The sequence below is a fragment of the Heptranchias perlo genome, chromosome 19 (assembly GCF_035084215.1).
Source record: "Heptranchias perlo isolate sHepPer1 chromosome 19, sHepPer1.hap1, whole genome shotgun sequence".
Classification (NCBI taxonomy): domain Eukaryota; kingdom Metazoa; phylum Chordata; class Chondrichthyes; order Hexanchiformes; family Hexanchidae; genus Heptranchias; species Heptranchias perlo.
In genome coordinates, this window is record NC_090343.1 from 22690573 (window position 1) to 22709223 (window position 18651).

The following is an 18651-nucleotide window of genomic DNA, read 5'->3' on the forward strand; positions in this document are numbered from 1 at the left end:
TGGTATCCATCTGAGATTGTGTAGTGCTAAGTCTTTGCAAGTAATAGATAAAAGGCCAAAAAGATTTCTTTTTGTATTCTAATTTGGAAATATTTAGTATACTCTGATTTAAGGCGGGAAGCTGTGACTTAGAACCTTACTGGCTCTTATACAGCAGTTTCAAGACTAAAATTTTACTGCCCTCATTTTTGTGGCCACATATTTTGGCCGGTATAGTACCATTTTTGTCAAATTGCAGTTTTATTTTAAAAGCTTTCCTGTTGCTACTTTTTTTTAGTCTGAGCAATTTGGATCTTAAAGATAAATTAGTGTTAAAAATTTATCCTGTTCTGTCAGGCTATTCAGGAATGTCTGTTTTTGAGGGTCAAGAATCTAGTAGCGATTGAGAAATTTTAAATGCTAACTGAAATGTCCACAGGTTGGTGATTAAATTGAGACTGCTTTTCTAACTTGCTGCTTTTTCATTCCCTGCAGTATATCTATTACCTCTATTGCATTCAAAGTCACAGAACTGAACATTTTATTTACAAGACAGTGACAGTGTAAAGCTTTGTTTTTGCATTTTCATAACTAGTGTTCAGAAAGTATGAAGAAATGAAGATTAAGCAAGGTTGTTTGGTAGCATATGAACATTTATTGAAAGGGGGTTGTGGGGGGAGCTTAGATGACCTAGATTTTTCTGATCAGAATTTGTATTTCATTAACATTACTGGTATACTGTTTTAATACAAAGTTTACTTAAACTACAAATTATTGATGTATAATTTTGGTAATCACTTTGTAAAGAAAATTTGTGGTATTGTAGGAATAGTTTGTATTTTTGGCTACATATGCTAAATTGAATATACCAATTTGTGTTCTTTAACAGGGGTAACAATTTAGTATGTTTTCACTTTTTAAAAAAAAACTTTGAACACCTTGGTTACTTTAAGACACGTAGTGTTTTGAAGCTATGGGCAATTCCTTTCAAACTTTAGGATCTCCCTTCCTCTTTATCACTGGCAGAAGAGAAACAGCAAAACACTTTACTGCAGTGCATTTCTTTTTTGTCGAAAGCCAGCTGGTGCTAGTTTACGTAGGTGAGACTCGTTTCCTGTCTTCCTCAGGGTCTGGAAATAACTTGAATCACACAGAAGGTGCACATGATTTCCAGCCAAGAGATTTGTCTCCACCGACTTCCCAATTTCCAGAACAGAGTCCTCCTAGGATGTTGCAATGCGATGAATTTTTACCTGAACAAATGTCACATAAACCAGCTGACTCACTGCAGGTAAGAATCAAAAGCCATTCTTTGAACCATTGCAGTTACAAAGAATTTAAATGTTAAAGGATTGTTAAAATGCAAGTGCAAATGTGGGAGGGGGCTGCTAATTTGTTTCCATGGGAGAATTGCCTGGAAGAATTTTAGATCTTTTGAAAACATTTTTGCATCTTGAATATTATTATCTAAACACAACTGTATCCTGTGGAAAATCAGTATGGTTACACTTGATTTTAAAAAAAAGTGGATTATTTTTAGTAAGCTATGTCATTTTTCTGTATTTATTTTCACTAATATAAATCAGTTCATTTATTAACCTGTGCCATTTTGCAATTACAGATCAAGGTAGATAGTACAGAGGGAATCCTGACAATGTTGAAGTCCTATGAAAATTCCAATTCAGGTACAGTCGCATTGTTATAAATTTGCAACAATTTTTCCCCTTAGAAAAATTACTGCAATCTAATACATGGATTTCCTTCTCTAAGGCCTTGACGTCAACACTGCAGCAGATTTCTTGAAAGGTGAAGATCCAAAGATGAGGACAAGCTTCATTCCAGACACAGTTTTAAAAGATTCCAGTTTCCCATTGCCAACCACAAGCTGGCATCAAGAAGAGTTAGCCTGTAGATTCTGCAAAGTGGGGTTTAATAGCCCTGAAAAGCATAGAGAGCACGAATATCGACATGCATTAATGATGCTGCCAGTTGATACTTCTGATTATGTGAGGCCAACCCTTATAACAACAGGCAGCCATGAGTTTCCTGGGCAGAATTTCCGTTATCAGTGCTCAAGGTGCCCTGCCAGCTTCACATTGAAATCAAATGCCGAACGTCATGAAAAAACTGTCCACTACAAACGTAAAAATTTGCACTGTTCATTTTGCCTGAAATCTTTCCGTGATAGAACCGATCTAAATCGTCATATAGCATCTGTACATTCATGTGAGCGTGCTTTTGTATGTAGTAACTGTGGAAAGAGTTTTGGCATACAGAAAAACCTAATGAATCACGTGAGAATTTGCTATCAGGGTAGTACTCAGGTAGGTATTGAGCTTTCTGACCAGCTTTTGGATAGTGATGTCCTAAAAGTTGAGGAGCAGCTTGAATGTTACAACGATATACCAGTATTTGGTTCCAACCAGCAGCTCTCCACCTCACAACCCATTGAAATTGAATTGTCAGAATAACTTCATGTATAACTAGATTTGGCTCTTAGTACTCCTTTTGGATAGTGAACATTTGGATAAGTCCTCAACACGTATACAGAGTACATTAGATTTTGTTACTCTTTGCACCTAATCAGGCTTTTAAAAATCTTACTAATGAAAATAGATTATTCTTTTTCTACTTTGGTGCATCTTTGCATTTGTGGCATGTTGACTTTGCAGAGCAAAGTTAGTTACTCTTTTAGATTACCATGCACTCTTTTTAATATGGAGAAGTATAGTGGCTAGAAATGGAGAAATATATTTTATATTAAATTTTGAGCAAAATCCTATATAATTAGGAATTGATCAGGCTTTTAATGTTTTTGTCCTAATCTTATAGCACTAAAGAAAGAACATACAGCCCATAATGTTTTTCTTATTTACCATTCACCTCGTTTGTTCACTTATCCAGTTGTGGTGTTTAGTTTTTCTTGTTAAATGAGAAGCTTTGGATGTGATTTTTTTTTTCTTATATCTTCACTTTTGATCTCAGTGATGCACATTTAAGGTATGTTAAAGGGGCTGTTTAACAGGACTCTTGCAGAAATTATTGATTAATAGATCACAATGTATGCAAGAGCAATTTATAAATTTAAATCAGCCGTGGGAGTATTTTACATTCAATATTTTAACATAGCTAGAAGTATATTATCTGAGCTTCTAGCTATTTATAGATGAGAGAAATTAAGTTTCTTTAAAAACTAGATATAAACTCTTGTAAAGCTCAGCATTAGTTTCTGTGACCTTCAGGAGCTTCCCTATTTGAGTTTTCTTCACAATGAAGTATCCATTATCTCCGATCTTCCCACCAGTGCAGACACAGAACGAGTGCAAACTGTTTTGTTGATGTGATGAAAGGTGAAATTCTTTTTACCTATACTGGTAATGTCCAGTTTCTGTTTAGTGCAACCAAAGAAAAGCATGAGCTCCCATACCCTCTCTAAATTCATAGTATTGGAAAATATGATTTTCTTTTGGATACCCGAACTACTATAATAATGTAGTAGTTTACTTTGAATGTGCCACTGTTTTAAGTATAACATGTCTACAGTAGTTTTGTATTCATTGAGTATTTGATATTGATTACATATTATGTTTTGTAAATTTCGTAGTTGGCTCTTGTATGTTTTGTTCAAGAGCTACTTAAGCTGACATCCTACTTTTTCTAATTTTTTAATTGTGAGCCACAATCTGTTTCCAAGGTTTAGCCATGCTGTTGCTATGTATACAGTATTTGCTGTGTTTATCTAGTGATGTGAACTGGAGACTGCTTTACCTATAGCTATCTATTTGATTTGTTCAAGGCACAAAATAATTAGAGGTAATGTGTAACTGATGGTTGTCACTGGATTGTAGATTCACGGCATGTTTTATGGAATGCTCTGTACATCTTCACAAGAAAGGTTGTAACATGATGTATACCTGTTATCTTTTGTAGAAATAGCAAATTATACCTTGCTGTATAGCAGACTGGTGTATTTGGTCACACTAGTTTAAATTGTTTTGAATTCAATAAAATTTAGATACCAACAACATATGAAATGTATTGAGTTCTTATTTTTGTCCTCACTAATTTGTATTTCTTTCAGTTAAAGAACAGGAAAATGAGTTTTAAACAAATGTTAGTATTTTATCAGGACTTGGCTACCTCATGTTGGCAAATCAACACTTGTGTAGATACTAGTGCTGTTTAACTTGTAATTTGACATTGAGTTCAGTGCGTTGCTACAATCTGAAATTTAGGAATTTGAACTTGTGTGACAATTATTTAAGTTGAAAAGCCAAGGATATGAAGATAATGCTGTTTCATTAATGCTGCCAGCTGGATTTTGTGTGTGTTCATGCACGTCTCTACTGCCTCCTGAGGGTTACAGGATGCATGTTGGCTTAGTTGTCTTCTGAGCAAATTTTTTCCTAGGCATATGTAGGAAAATGTTTTAACTTCCCATAACTCAGTTCTACAGACAGTTAGGAAGATATCAAATAAATAGCATTTATGTTTTCCTAGTCAAATGCAGCGCTTTGGGAGATACTGAGGTTGTGAATGGCGCTATATAACATTTTTTTCTTTTTCTTACTTCCTAAATGTAATCATTTCCTTGCCATTTAAGCATGTGATTTTACAATTGGATTCTTCATACAAAATGTAGTGCCAAATATGAATTTGGCTTTTGACTACAAATAAAATTTCCTTAAGATCTGCAATGTAATACTTTATTAATCAGAATAATTAAGGTATAATTAACTATGAAATCCATCACACTATAAATATTATCTCGGTTACGCATCCATCTTTCAAATGATTATCATCATATGGTACAGCATAGAAGGCGGCCATTCGGCCCATTGTGCCTGTACCGGCTCTTTGAAAGCTATCCAATTAGTCCCACTCTCCTACTCTTTCCTCATAGCCCTCTAATTTTTTTCCCTTCAAGTATTTATCCAATTCCCTTTTCAATATCACAATTAAATCTGTTGCCACCACCCTTTCAGGCAGTGCATTCTGAATCATCCTAACTCGCTGCATAACAAAATGTTTCATCGTGTTGCCTCTGGTTCTTTTTCCAATCACCTGAAATCTCTGTCCCCTGGTTACTGATCCTTCTGCCACTGGAAACAGTTTTTCCTTATTTACTCCAGCAAAACCTTTCATGATTTTGAACACCTCTATCAAACCTCCTTTTAACCTTCTCTGTTCTAAGGAGAACAACCCCAGTTTCTCCAGTCTTTTCACACAACTGAAGATCCTCATCCCGGGCACCATTTTAGTAAATCTCTTCTGCACCCTCTAAGGCCTTGACATCCTTCCTAAAGTGTGGAGCCCAAAATTGAAAACAATATTCCAGCTGAGGCCTAACCAGTGTTTTGTAAAGATTTAGCATAACTTTCTTGCTTTTGTTCTCTATGCCTCTGTTAATGAAGCCAATGATCCCATATGCTTTTTTAACAGCATTCTCGACTTGTCCTGCCACCTTCAAAGATTTGAGTACGTACAGCCCCAGGTTCCTGCACTCTTTTAAATTCTACCCTTTAGTTTGTATTGCCCCTCCTCATTCTTCCTACCAAAATGTATCATTTCACACTTCTCTGCATTGAATTTCATCTGCCACGTGTCTGCCCATTTCACCAGTCTGTGCTCTCTTGAAGTTTGTTACTATCCTCCACATTGTTTACTACATTTGAGTTTCGTGTCATCCGCAGACTTTGAAATTATACCCAAGTCCAGGTCATTGATATATGTCAAAAAGAGCAGTGGTCCTAAGACCAACCGACCCCTGTGAAGTACCACTGTATGCTTCCCTCTAGTCTGAAAAACAACTGTTCACCACTGCACTCTGCTTTCTGTTCCTTAACCAATTGTGTATCCATGCTGCCTCTGTCCCTTTAATCCCATGGGCTTAAATTTTGCTAACAAGTCTGTTATGTGGTACTTTATCAAATGCCTTTTGAAAGTCCATATACACATCAACCGCACTACCCTCATCAAACCTCTCCGTTACTTCATCAATGAATCAATCAAGTTTGTCGAACATGATTTTCTTTTAACAAATCCGTGCTGACTTTCATTTATTAACCCATACTTTTCCAAGTGCCAATTAATTTTGTCCCGGATTATTGTCTCCAAAAGTTTCCCCATCACTGACGTTATGCTGACCTGAGTTTATCTCTCGTGTTCAGAGACAATGATGCAAGGCAGGTGTGTCCAAACTGTGGCCTTTGGATCATGTGCAGCCCCTGAGCCCAGTCAATCCACTACTCTAATCCCAGGCAATGTACTCTTATTTATGCTAATATTTCTTATTCACTGGTTTTTCCTCTTTGTGGACCTTGATATTTGGAAAGTGCTGTTGTTAGTGATAACTTAATGCTGTGAATAAAGCCAAGATCTGCTAGTATCAGCAACTTGAGATATATTCAAATAATAACATGGATTTAAGCTATATATCCCCTTGCCGTCCCCCCCCCACCACCACCACCACCACTACCAGCAAGCTCCATGGTAGGCACCTGAAAGACAAAAAAACTTGGACATTCTCAATGTAAGGTATTTGATCCTTTTGTAGTCCAATCCATAAGGCCTCTATTGGTGCCAGATGGAAGGGTTAGCTATCTGTTTTTAAAATGAGGGGGAAAATTGTGGCCTTTACTGTGTTGTGTGACAAATGGATACTCAGAGGACAAGAGATTGCACTTTCCTACTTTATAGGATGCACTTGAATAAAGTTGAATTTGAAACTGGAAATATACAACAGGTCTGTCAGCATCTGAAAAGGGAAAAACTGAAAATGTTCCAACTATCCATGTTTGATTTTCAGCATATGCAGTTAAAAGCCCAATACTAACTTGCGTAATCAAACTTGTTAAACATGGAGGCTATTTTAAGAATTTATAATTACTTACAATAAACTTTTACTTTTCCCCCCTCCAATTGATTGAATTTATTGGACCTGTTTCATAAAATTAGTTTAACTCCATCCTCCGCTCCCTGTTTCATCTTCCAGGGTTTTGTCAAAGGATTGTTTCATTCTGTAAGACGATTCACTACATTTGTAACTGGTTTATGTGCATATTTCTAAATCTTTCCCCCCACTACCCCAGCCCTCCCCATAACCATTGGGTTGGGTAAGGTTAGCTCTATGAATGGAGTAGCTGCTATGGCGCATTTGTTTTGAAGTTGGATAGTTGTAATATTTTACAAGATCTGTTTGATTAAAGCCTATATTGATAAAACTATAAAAATTGTGTGTAAAAAAAAAAATCCAGGTGAAGTGGCACTAGAGCTTTAAGGAATAGATTATAAAAAAACAGTAATTCTTTACTTTTTAATAAAGTTGACCATGTTTCATAAGCTGATTTGGTATAGTGTGCACACATTTTAACTGGCTTTGTGGGTGAATTTCAATCCTGTCCTCTTTCAACTTTGGAGTGGCATTCTTGAATTTCAAAATTTTTCCAACCCTAAAACTGTTGTTCCAAATTTTACTTTTTGGCATTGCACTAATATTTGCATTTACATAGCACCGTGTCAAATTGAAATATCTGAGCTTCGGACAATGAATTACTTTGAAGACAATGTTGGGCTAGGAATAAAGCAAATTGGTTACTTAATTTCAATCTTCAACCTGAAACTATCATTTTTACTATCAAAATCCAATAAATTGTTAATCCCTGATTGAGTAATGTGAAATGAAACAAATTAAGCCCCGAACAAACCACCTTTGATGTGGATTTGTGGAAACCACAACAATGCAACACAATAAAAACACAAATATTACAAAGAATAAGTTTATTTGAATATTCATGGAGCTATGTAGTAAAATAGTGACCCTGATTTTGGCCACTTGTTGTTGTTTTCCCGTTTGCAGGTTGAGATGTGGTCCTGTACAAGTAGTTCATACTGGAGACACTGGGTTAAGAACAGAATTACTAAAGTGGCCAATTTGCATTTCTATGAAAAATTATTGGTTTGCTTTCAAAGATACAGTATTTTAGAGCATTAATTTTTACCTCAGTTGTGCATACAAAATGGCTGCAGAATAGAATTACGTCTCGAATATATGGCACAGAAACAGGCCATTTGGCCCAACTGGTCCATGTTGGTGTTCATCCACCACACGAGCCTACTTCATCTAACCCCAGCAGCATATCCTTCTATTCCTTTCTCCTTCGTGCTCATCCAGCGTCCCCTTAAATGCATCTATTCTAGTTGCCTCAACTCCTTGTGGTCACGAGTTCCACATTCTAACCACTCTTTGGGTAAATTCTCCTGAATTCCCTATTGGATTTTTGATTTATTAGTGACTAATCATATATTTAGAGCCCCTAGTTCTAATGGGAACATCTTCCCCACCTTTGCCTTTTCATTATTTATTCGTTCATGGGATGTGGGCGTCGCTGGCGAGGCCGGCATTTATTGCCCATCCCTAATTGCCCTTGAGAAGGTGGTGGTGAGCCACCTTCTTGAACCGCTGCAGTCCGTGTGGTGACTGTTCTCCCACAGTGCTGTTAGGAAGGGAGTTCCAGGATTTTGACCCAGCGACGATGAAGGAACGGCGATATATTTCCAAGTCGGGATGGTGTGTGACTTAGAGGGGAACGTGCAGGTGGTGTTATTCCCATGTGCCTGCTGCTCTTGTCCTTCTAGGTGGTAGAGGTCGCGGGTTTGGGAGATGCTGTCGAAGAAGCCTTGGCGAGTTGCTGCAGTGCATCCTGTGGATGGTACACACTGCAGCCACTGTGCGCCAGTGGTGAAGGGAGTGAATGTTTAGGGTGGTGGATGGGGTGCCAATCAAGCGGGCTGCTTTATCTTGGATGGTGTCGAGCTTCTTGAGTGTTGTTGGAGCTGCACTCATCCAGGCAAGTGGAGAGTATTCCATCACACTCCTGACTTGTGCCTTGTAGATGGTGGAAAGGCTTTGGGGAGTCAGGAGGTGAGTCACTCGCCACAGAATACCCAGCCTCTGACCTGCTCTCATAGCCACAGTATTTATATGGCTGGACCAGTTAAGTTTCTGGTCAATGGTGACCCTACAGAATGTTGATGGTGGGGGATTCGGCGATGGAAATGCCGTTGAATGTCAAGGGGAGGTGTTCATTGCCTGGCACTTGTCTGGCGCGAATGTTACTTGCCACTTATGAGCCCAAGCCTGGATGTTGTCCATGTCTTGCTGCATGCGGGCTCGGACTGCTTCATTATTTGAGGGGTTGCGAATGGAACTGAACACTGTGCAATCAGCAGCGAACATCCCCATTTCTGACCTTATGATGGAGGGAAGGTCATTGATGAAGCAGCTGAAGATAGTTGGGCCTACGACACTGCCCTGAGGAACTCCTGCAGCAGTGTCCTGGGGCTGAGATGATTGGCCTCCAACAACCACTACCGTCTTACTTTGTGCTAGGTATGACTCCAGCCACTGGAGAGTTTTCCCCCTGATTCCCATTGACTTCAATTTTACTAGGGCTCCTTGGTGCCACACTCAGTCAAATGCTGCCTTGATGTCAAGGGCAGTCACTCTCACCTCACCTCTGGAATTCAGCTCTTTTGTCCATGTTTGGACCAAGGCTGTAATGAGGTCTGGAGCCGAGTGGTCCTGGCGGAACCCAAACTGAGCATCGGTGAGCAGGTTATTGGTGAGTAAGTGCCGCTTGATAGCACTGCGGACGACACCTTCCATCAATTTGCTGATTGAGAGTAGACTGATGGGGCGATAATTGGCCGGATTGGATTTGTCCTGCTTTTTGTGGACAGGACCTACCTGGGCAATTTTCCACATTGTCGGGTAGATGCCAGTGTTGTAGCTGTACTGGAACAACTTGGCTAGAGGCGCAACTAGTTCTGGAGCACATGTCTTCAGCACTACAGCTGGGATCCAGTGTCCTGTATCCAGTGCACTCGGCCGTTTCTTGATATCACGTGGAGTGAATCGAATTGGCTGAAGACTGGCTTCTGTGATGGTGGGGACAACGGGAGGAGGCCGAGATGGGTCATCCACTCGGCACTTCTGGCTGAAGATGGTTGCAAACGCTTCAGCCTTGTCTTTTGCACTCACGTGCTGGACTCTGCCGTCATTGAGGATGGGGATGTTTGCAGAGCCGCCTCCTCCTCCCGTTAGTTGTTTAATTGTCCACCGCCATTCACGACTGGATGTGGCAGGACTGCAGAGCTTTGATCTGATCTGTTGGTTGTGGAATCGCTTAGCTCTGTCTATAGCATGCAGTCCTGAGTTGTAGCTTCACCAGGTTGGCACCTCATTTTTAGGTACGCCTGGTGCTGCTCCTGGCATGCTCTTCTACACTCCTCATTGAACCAGGGCTGATCCCCTGGCTTGTTGGTAATGGTAGAGTGAGGAATATGCCGGACCATGAGGTTACAGATTGTGCTGGAATACAATTCTGCTGCTGCAGATGGCCCTCAGTGCCTCATGGATGCCCAGTTTTGAGCTGCTAGATCTGTTCTGAATCTATCCCATTTAGCACAGTGGTAGTGCCATACAACACGTTGGATGGTGCCCTCATTGCGAAGACGGGACTTTGTCTCCACCAGGACTGTGCGGTGGTCACTCCTACCAATACTGTCATGGACAGATGCATTTGCGACAGGTAGATTGGTGAGGACGAGGTCAAGTAAGTTTTTCCCTCGTGTTGGTTCGCTCACCACCTGCCGCAGGCCCAGTTTGGCAGCTATGTCCTTCAGGACTCGGCCAGCTCGGTCAGTAGTGGTGCTACCGAGCCACTCTTGGTGATGGACATTGAAGTCCCCCACCCAGAGTACAATTTGTGCCCTTGCTACCCTCAGTGCTTCCTCCAAGTGGTGCTCAACATGGCGGAGGACTGATTCATCAGCTGAGGGAGGACGGTAGGTGGTAATCAGCAGGAGGTTTCCTTGCCCATGTTTGACCTGATGCCATGAGATTTCATGGGGTCCAGAATCAATGTTAAGGACTCCCAGGGCCACTCCTTCCTGACTGTGTATCATTGTACCGCCACCTCTGGTCGGTCTGTCCTGCCGGTGGGACAGGACATATCCAGGGATGGTGATCGAAGAGTCTGGGACGTTGGCTGAAAGGTATGATTCTGTGAGTATGGCTATGTCAGGCTGTTGCTTGACTAGTCTGTGGGACAGCTCTCCCAATTTTGGCACAAGTCTCCAGATGTTAGTGAGGAGGACTTTGCAGGGTCGACTGGGCTTGGTTTACCGTTGTCGTGTCCGGTGCCTTGTGGTCCGATGCCGGGTGGTCTGTCCGCTTTTATTCTTATGACTTTTCGTAGCGAGATTTTACAACTGAGTGGCTTGCTAGGCCATTTCAGAGGGCAATTAAGAATCAACCACATTGCTTTGGGTCTGGAGTCACATATAGGCCAGACCGGGTAACCATTATGCTACCGTACATAATCTTAAAGACCTCTATCAAGTCACCCCTCAGTCTTCTCTTTTCTAGAGAAAAGAGCCCCAGCCTGCTCAATCTTTCCTGATAGGTATAACCTCTCAGTTCTGGTATCATCCTAGTAAATCTTTTTTGCACCTTCTCCTATGCCTCTGTATCCTTTTTATAATATGGAAACCAGAACTGTTCACAATACTCCAAGTGTGGTCTAACCAAGGTTCTATACAAGTTTAACATAACTTCTCTGCTTTTCAACAATAACATGAAATATGGAAATAGTGCAAATTATTCTGGATTTGATTCAAATTAAACAGTTTACACATTTCAAGAAATACATGTCGATTTAAATTAAATCATTCGTTATCCCTGGACAAGTTTGCCACCTTTAAATGACCTGCCACATATCACAAGTCATCAGATTAATTATTTGATTTTTTTTTTAGTTTAAATGTTGTAGTAATTGCAGAATAGGCATTGATACTTTTTGTTTCATGGTAGATTTAGGAAATATTTAATCCAGCCATTTATTGATCAACTGTCTCTGAAGTATAGCAGAGTAGTACATTTTATTTGATTTCTGGCCTATTGTCCCATATGATTTCACAGTACAATAGCATCTGCCAATTTCACTGTTATTAAAGTAACTATTTAGGTTAACATGCAGTGATGGTTTTGATTTCCAATATTGAAATTTAACACATCTCTGCAGTCCTTATTGCTATATTAGTGTAATAAAAGGTATTATTACAATGCCAGTACAGTATATTGGACTACAGTAGTGTAATCTTTGTTGCATTGTGTAAGCCAGCATTCTGCAAGGCAAGGAAGGTTTAATTTTGGCTTTGATTCTATTTGACAAATGAACTATGGCTGGCCTTTAATCTGTCTTTCCAAGAGCTTTTGCTAATTAAATCTGGCAACAAAACTCATTCTCCACATTGTCATAATTTTACGAGTTTATGTCATAAGTTTTGTGTCTGGAATTTATATTGTGACACTAGTATCTGCTATGAACGATTATTAGTTTTCTTCTTTAACTGTCGGTCCATTTTTTCCCCTTCGTTGTTTAGATCTCCAGATTGATCTGTTATCTATCCATCCATCGGTTCCACCCTGGGTACACCCTGCCCCACTAACAGCATCACACCGTTGTATGTTACTAAGGTTTATAGTGACTGGTTCTGGTATATAGGAATTACATTTCTGCAAAGTAATCAACGTTTTGGCAACTTATTCTTATCTTTGCATTGTTTTCCAGTGTCAAAATAAACTAAGTATTGAAATGAAAACTGCATGTGAGACGTGCAGTAATTAGTGTCTGTTGGAGCTTGATAGCCTTACCTTAAAGGTTTCCTTTAACCTGAGTCAAAATATCATTAATCTAGCTAGTCATGATCTTGCTTGCATTAATGTTCCTTGAAGATACCCTGACGAAACGTACAAAAGCAATTTGACGTGCTAGTCATACAAAATCTGAAAATAGTACCAAATCCAGCAAAGAAGCAGCTTTATGTTGCAGACATTATACCTTCCCATGTGTTTAGATTATCTTCAAATCTGTTATTTTGAACTGATGCAAGTCACTCAGCCACATTGCTACTTTCAACCTTTCTAATGCAATATTATGCATTAGATGATGTCGATTTGGCTCAGTTGGCAGCGCTAGTGCTTCTGACTCGAGGGCCTCAGCACCTAATCTAGACTGATGCTTCAGTGCAACCCTGAGGGAGTGCTGCTTTGGTGCAGTCTTTTGGATGAGAAGTTAAACGGAAGACTGGTTTAAATTGGATGTTAAAGATCCCCTGGCACTATTCAAAGAAGAGCGCTGAGTTTTCCCGGTGTCCTGGCCAACATTCCTCTCTCCACCGCCACCACCACCAAAAAAAATAGATTAACTGGACAGTCATCTCAATTGCTTTTGGTGGAATCTTGATTTGCATAAATTGGCTGCTGCATTTGCCTGCACAGTAGTGACTACATATCAAAAGTAATTCATTGGATATGAAGTGCTTTGGGATGCCCCGGGGACATAAGCTATATGGATGCAAGCTCTTTCTCTGTATTTAACTCTGTTCTGTCGTGCAGAAAATGTTCTTTAACAACCTACATTAAGGTGATGTACGTTTGAGGTTAATATGCTTGAGGGATTGTACCTTGTCTGGACTTGCAGCTAATTGGTTTTATGTAATCCAAATAGGAAGTGGCTTTACTGCATCATCTTGTCTTTTGTACATAATCTGTCCATTACTGTTTAACTTAGTTTTTCAACAGCTTCATGTTAAATTTTGCTATTCACTGAACTCCAATTGTAATCATGAATTGCCTAAGATTTCTTAAACTATTTTCTCACAGTCAGCTCAATAGCCCCAACTTTTTTGGGTTTTTTTCGTTCGCCAAAGCGACATGATTAATCCCCTTTTAGTCCCTGTTAGAAAGATGAGATTAAAATATGGTTCTCCATAATCTTCATTTCAGTTTTGGCTAGTATTCATCACTGCTACCAATCAGACCCGAGAAAGACAGACTGTTTCATCTGTAACTAGCATTTATGGTCATGACATTAAAAAAAAATAAGTGCTTCTCTGGATATGTGACCTGACATTAGAAATTAATTGCAGTGAGCAGTGCTGACATTCTAAATCATTGATTTTAGCTGTACTATCACGAACCCTGTACCAATAATCTAGACATACATCTAATACTTAGCAAGCCTTCTGTTGTCTTGTACTTCACCAGTTTTCAAGCAGTCATTTTCCTCTTGCATGTTCCCACTTAAATTCTGAATTTGTTCATTTGAGCTGAATAGCCCAGCCTTGCCAAGCCATGTGTTTTTGCAAGAGTAGCTCATACTTGCTATTCTGGTTTGTCACTTGTTTCCCCACAAAGCCACTGATTCGTGGCTGCTTAACAGGCTATTGATTTCCAAAAAGTTAGTTGAACGTAATTTAAAAATTGTCGTCTTTTCCTCCCCTTCCCCAAATGTGTCTTCTCCCCCACCCCTCAAAACGAAGATTTTTGTTTGGGGTTTTGTAACTTTTCTTAAGTTGAAAATAATTGCTTGCTATGTTTTGTGAATTATTTCTGTGTTCATAGTCTTGATGTGAGACATGTACTTAATTTAAAGTTTAGCTTGGTAGCATTAAAATAAAGGTATGTCCCCCTGCTGCAAATTTTGTGTTTTCTCTCCTTTAAGTCCTGAAGCCTAATGTTTCTTGGCTGAGAGCTATTCGTATCAAAGCAGCCACTAGAAATTGCCCAGGCTGGCTCATTCTCTGAGTATCTGTTGAGGAGGTACATCTCTTTGCTTGCTCCCTCCCCTTCTGAGAGCATTGTTGAGATCAGGAGCTTGTCAGGAATTGTAGGTTTCAATGTACATTCCCATCGCTCCATGACTCAGCATCTTGGAGAAGCAATAGCTTCTTAAGAAAAACAGCTGAAGTAGAAAGGTTGCTCTGAAACTAACTGAATATCCAGAATGTGATTACCTTAGTGAAAAATGTGCTGTAGCTGCCGATTTGGTTATGTTGCTTCCTACCTGTTGATGCCAAATGTACAAATCACTCATACTAAAACATTATTGGAACACACACAAATTATGATAAGCGTATCTGTTGCAGATGAGTACAAATTAAATAAAAATTGTTTTTATTCACATTTTACAGTTAACGAATTTACTGTGATAAGAAAGAAGTTTAAGTGCCCATACTGCAGTTTCTCTGCTATGCATCAATGTATCCTGAAGAGGCACATGCGCTCACACACAGGCGAGAGGCCATACCCTTGTGAAATTTGTGGCAAGAAGTTTACTCGGCGGGAACACATGAAAAGGCACACATTGGTAAGCATTATTCATACTCATTGGTGCCAAACATGAGCACTGCAGTCCGTATTTAAAACATTTAACATCGTCTTTAAAACTATCTTTAACATTAATATTTGAGTGTGCTACAAGGATATAATTGTGACCACAGCAGTGTAGTTTGAGTAATCTTGGTATTGTTGATTCAATTAAATGATGAAACCAATAATTATTAGAGAGAATAAGTGCAGTATTTTGTCTGTTTAAGGATCCAACATACTTTAACTGCACTGATCAAATCTAGGCTATTAGAAATTAAATGCAGCATCCATTTAATTGAAAGTTTTCATCTTTACAGTAATTCTTAAAATATGTGCAGACTAATTTTTGAAAATTGTGATTTTTCTTTTCTTGTTTTGGACTATAAATGTCACATACTTTGGTTTCACTTAAATGTTTTTAGAAGGTGGAAATGTTTGAGGTGTTAGTTAAAAATAGAGATTTGAGAAGTTAGCATGTTAAACCTGTGGATTGAGTGGGATTAGACTAAGTGACTATGGAAATAAATCACCGATGCGGGTTTGATAGGATGAATGACCTGTTTCTGTGCTGTATCATTCTATGATATGTTAAGTGTCAATTATGTTAGGCCTTCAATTAAAATGAAGACTGACACCTTTGCAGAAACTTCATTAACTGAATGTGTATTGTGTTTGATATGTGATTTGTGGTTTACTTTTGGACCAATACGTCCACACATGACATGGCGTAAATGTACAGGGAAGCTTAGAATAAAAGAGAAATTATACACTTTGTTTCATATCAGTGTTCAATATCAAGTGCTGAATAAATAGCAGATTTACATCAAACCACGAGCACCCTCATACCCAAGTTGAAAGTCAAGCACAAGGCTACTTGCTCACTATAAACTGAGTGAAGACTTTACACATTCACCATAGTTTAAAAGAAAACTATATATCAACAAAACTGAAGCTTTATTTGATAGGCATTAATAACAAACAAAATGTGACCTATTAAAAATGGAAGAAGAAAAGAAATTTCAAACATATTTAACAATTTGTGGGAACGATCAAATTTATCCATTGAATTGCCTTTTAGGAACAAATGAAGATGTCGGACGGGAAAGACCAGCTGGTCTGCCTAACGTCCCATATGATTGTGATGCCTTATGCATAAGGTCAAGAGATTCCTAATTCCCTAGGTGCCATATAGTGCACTAGAAGAGGCAAAAAAGCAGATCAAAAACCCAGCGGGGATGAAAAAGACTAAGGCAAAACGGCAGAGCATCAGTTCAGGAGCAAGAGAAGATTCGGCAGCATACAAAATTTCTACAGAGCAGGAGGGGGATGATTTTCAAAACATAAATGCAACTCTGTAAATAAAGCAATGGGGAGGGCACTGAGAGCAGTTCCATTTATTTTAGTTGATAATCTGAACTTGGCAACTAAAAATAAACATTCCTTAAGATGTACCTGACTTGGAGAACAAAAAGCCCCTGTTGGACACCAAGGGCACATACGTGTTACCAGGGTGCAAATGACAGGAAATACATATGCTTGGCATTCTAATACACACGCTGTATGTGGGTGTGCATATTATGAGCCCGCCCCACTTCTGTGCCAATTTTAACATGCAAAAACAGCGGTGGGAATCCAATGTAATGGGTTTCCTGAGTGAAAGTTTAGCCCTAGTACATCTAGATGTATAGAGTCTTGTGTTTAACATGTGTCTTGCGCTGTTACAGATGCAAAATTAAAAGAAGAAAGCCAGGCATTCTTCTGATATGGAGCCTGAAATTTACAAACAATTTACTGATTTCCAATTGGTATCAACAATTTAGAAGCGGCTACAATTGTCTGCATTTGACCAGTGGACTTAAGCAGATAGGTCAGGTTAGCAGCTGTCCTTGAGCAGTGCCACAAAAGATCATACTAAAGAGATGGGCAGAAAAAGATCAGCTGGTCCATCGAGTCTGTCCCATTCAGCTGTGTTGAAACTAAGCAACATGGCCCTCAATGCACCCCACCCACCAGCAGCCATGTAATCTCCTGGCAGAGGGAAAAACAGATTTTAAAAATAAACCTAGGCCAAATCAGAGAAGATAACATTCTGGGAAATTCCTCTCTCAACCCCCCGAAGGCAATCAAAAATGAGTTCCAGGAGATGATAATGACCATGGGTACATTAGCCAGCATCCTGCCTACCTTTTGTACATAGTGATATCAGCCTCCTCCAGGAACCTGTCCAGCTCCCTTTGGAATGTTTGCAGTGAATCTGCACTCACTGCACAAGCCAGCAACTTGTTCCAAAAGTCACTAAGACTCTGGGAAAAGAAAAACCTCAATATCTAACCTAGTTCTACGGTTACATAACTTGTACTCATGTCCTCTCATTCTCTCTAATTCAAATAATCTGTCCACATGTAAACAGTCCAGTCCATTCATCATTTTAAATACTTCAATCAAGTCTCTCCAAGGTCTAACTTTTTCTCGAGTAAAAAGACCCCGCCTCTGAACCTATCAAGATAGGTTTTTCAACTAGATATTAATCTGGTGGCATTCTGAAACATCTCCAGAGCATCTCTGTCTCCCATCATGTGAGGAGACCAGACCAGAACTGAACATAGTATTTCAGATGAGGCCTAACAAGGGTTTTGTACGTGGACACTGTGGTGCTCTTTGTTTTATTTTAAATCATCCTAGCTTTCGCTATAGCCTCTTGGCACTGGTTGTGGATCTTTAGAGACTTGTGCATTATAGAACCTAGGACTCTTTTCTCTCTTAACAGACTTTAATTCAGAGCCCAGCATGGTATACACATGCTGATGTTAGCCCTACCCACATGCATTACATTACATTTATCTGCATTAATTGTCACCCCTCACCAGATGCAGGCCTATCCTCCCATTGCATCCACATCAGATTGTAGTTATTTTTTCTCCTGAAGGACTCTGATATCAGCACAGATCTTCGTGTCATCCACGCACTTGCGATCAGTACCCACAACACCTTCATCCAGATCATTGATATAAATCGTGAAGAACAACGGTCCTTAAGACCGAACCCTGCGGAACTCCATTTGTAACGAGTCTCCAAGCAGAGCCGCTACCATTAATGACAATCCTCTGTCTGAGAGCACAACAAATTCCATTTCCAACATAGGATCTGTTCTCCAATCCCACAGGACTTCATCTTGTATAGTAACCTACTAAATATTAAGTCAATTTGAAGGCCACATGTCTTCCTTATGAATACTGTTTTAAGAAACTGGAAGGCAAATTCTCTTGTCTGTTCTCTCTTTCCCCCAACCCCCCAACCTTATTCTGTCAACCGGGCGTGAACGATTTAGGCCATAACTCTCACTGCTACTACTTGTGATTTGTTGAGGCCATTTGTAGGATTAGTAGGTTCCCTTGATGATTTGTGCACTTTTTTTATGGGCTGCTTCAGCTATTGATTTGGCAGAAGTTTGTCAA

General features: G+C 39.5%; 1 protein-coding gene across 3 annotated transcripts in view; it reads left to right on the forward strand.

Annotated features, from left to right (window-relative positions):
- Positions 1–18651, forward strand: part of LOC137335232 (zinc finger and BTB domain-containing protein 46-like) — an 84843-nt gene that overhangs the window by 63199 nt on the left and 2993 nt on the right. The window contains exons 5-7 of one of the 3 annotated variants that reach the window (XM_068000482.1): positions 1107–1270; positions 1601–1664; positions 15019–15194. In XM_068000482.1, coding sequence (XP_067856583.1) covers positions 1107–1270; positions 1601–1664; positions 15019–15194 — 404 coding nt within the window. Of the gene's footprint in view, positions 1–1106; positions 1271–1600; positions 1665–1749; positions 4000–15018; positions 15195–18651 lie in introns of those variants that run through there. The other 2 variants (XM_068000481.1, XM_068000480.1) reach the window with 2 other exon arrangements.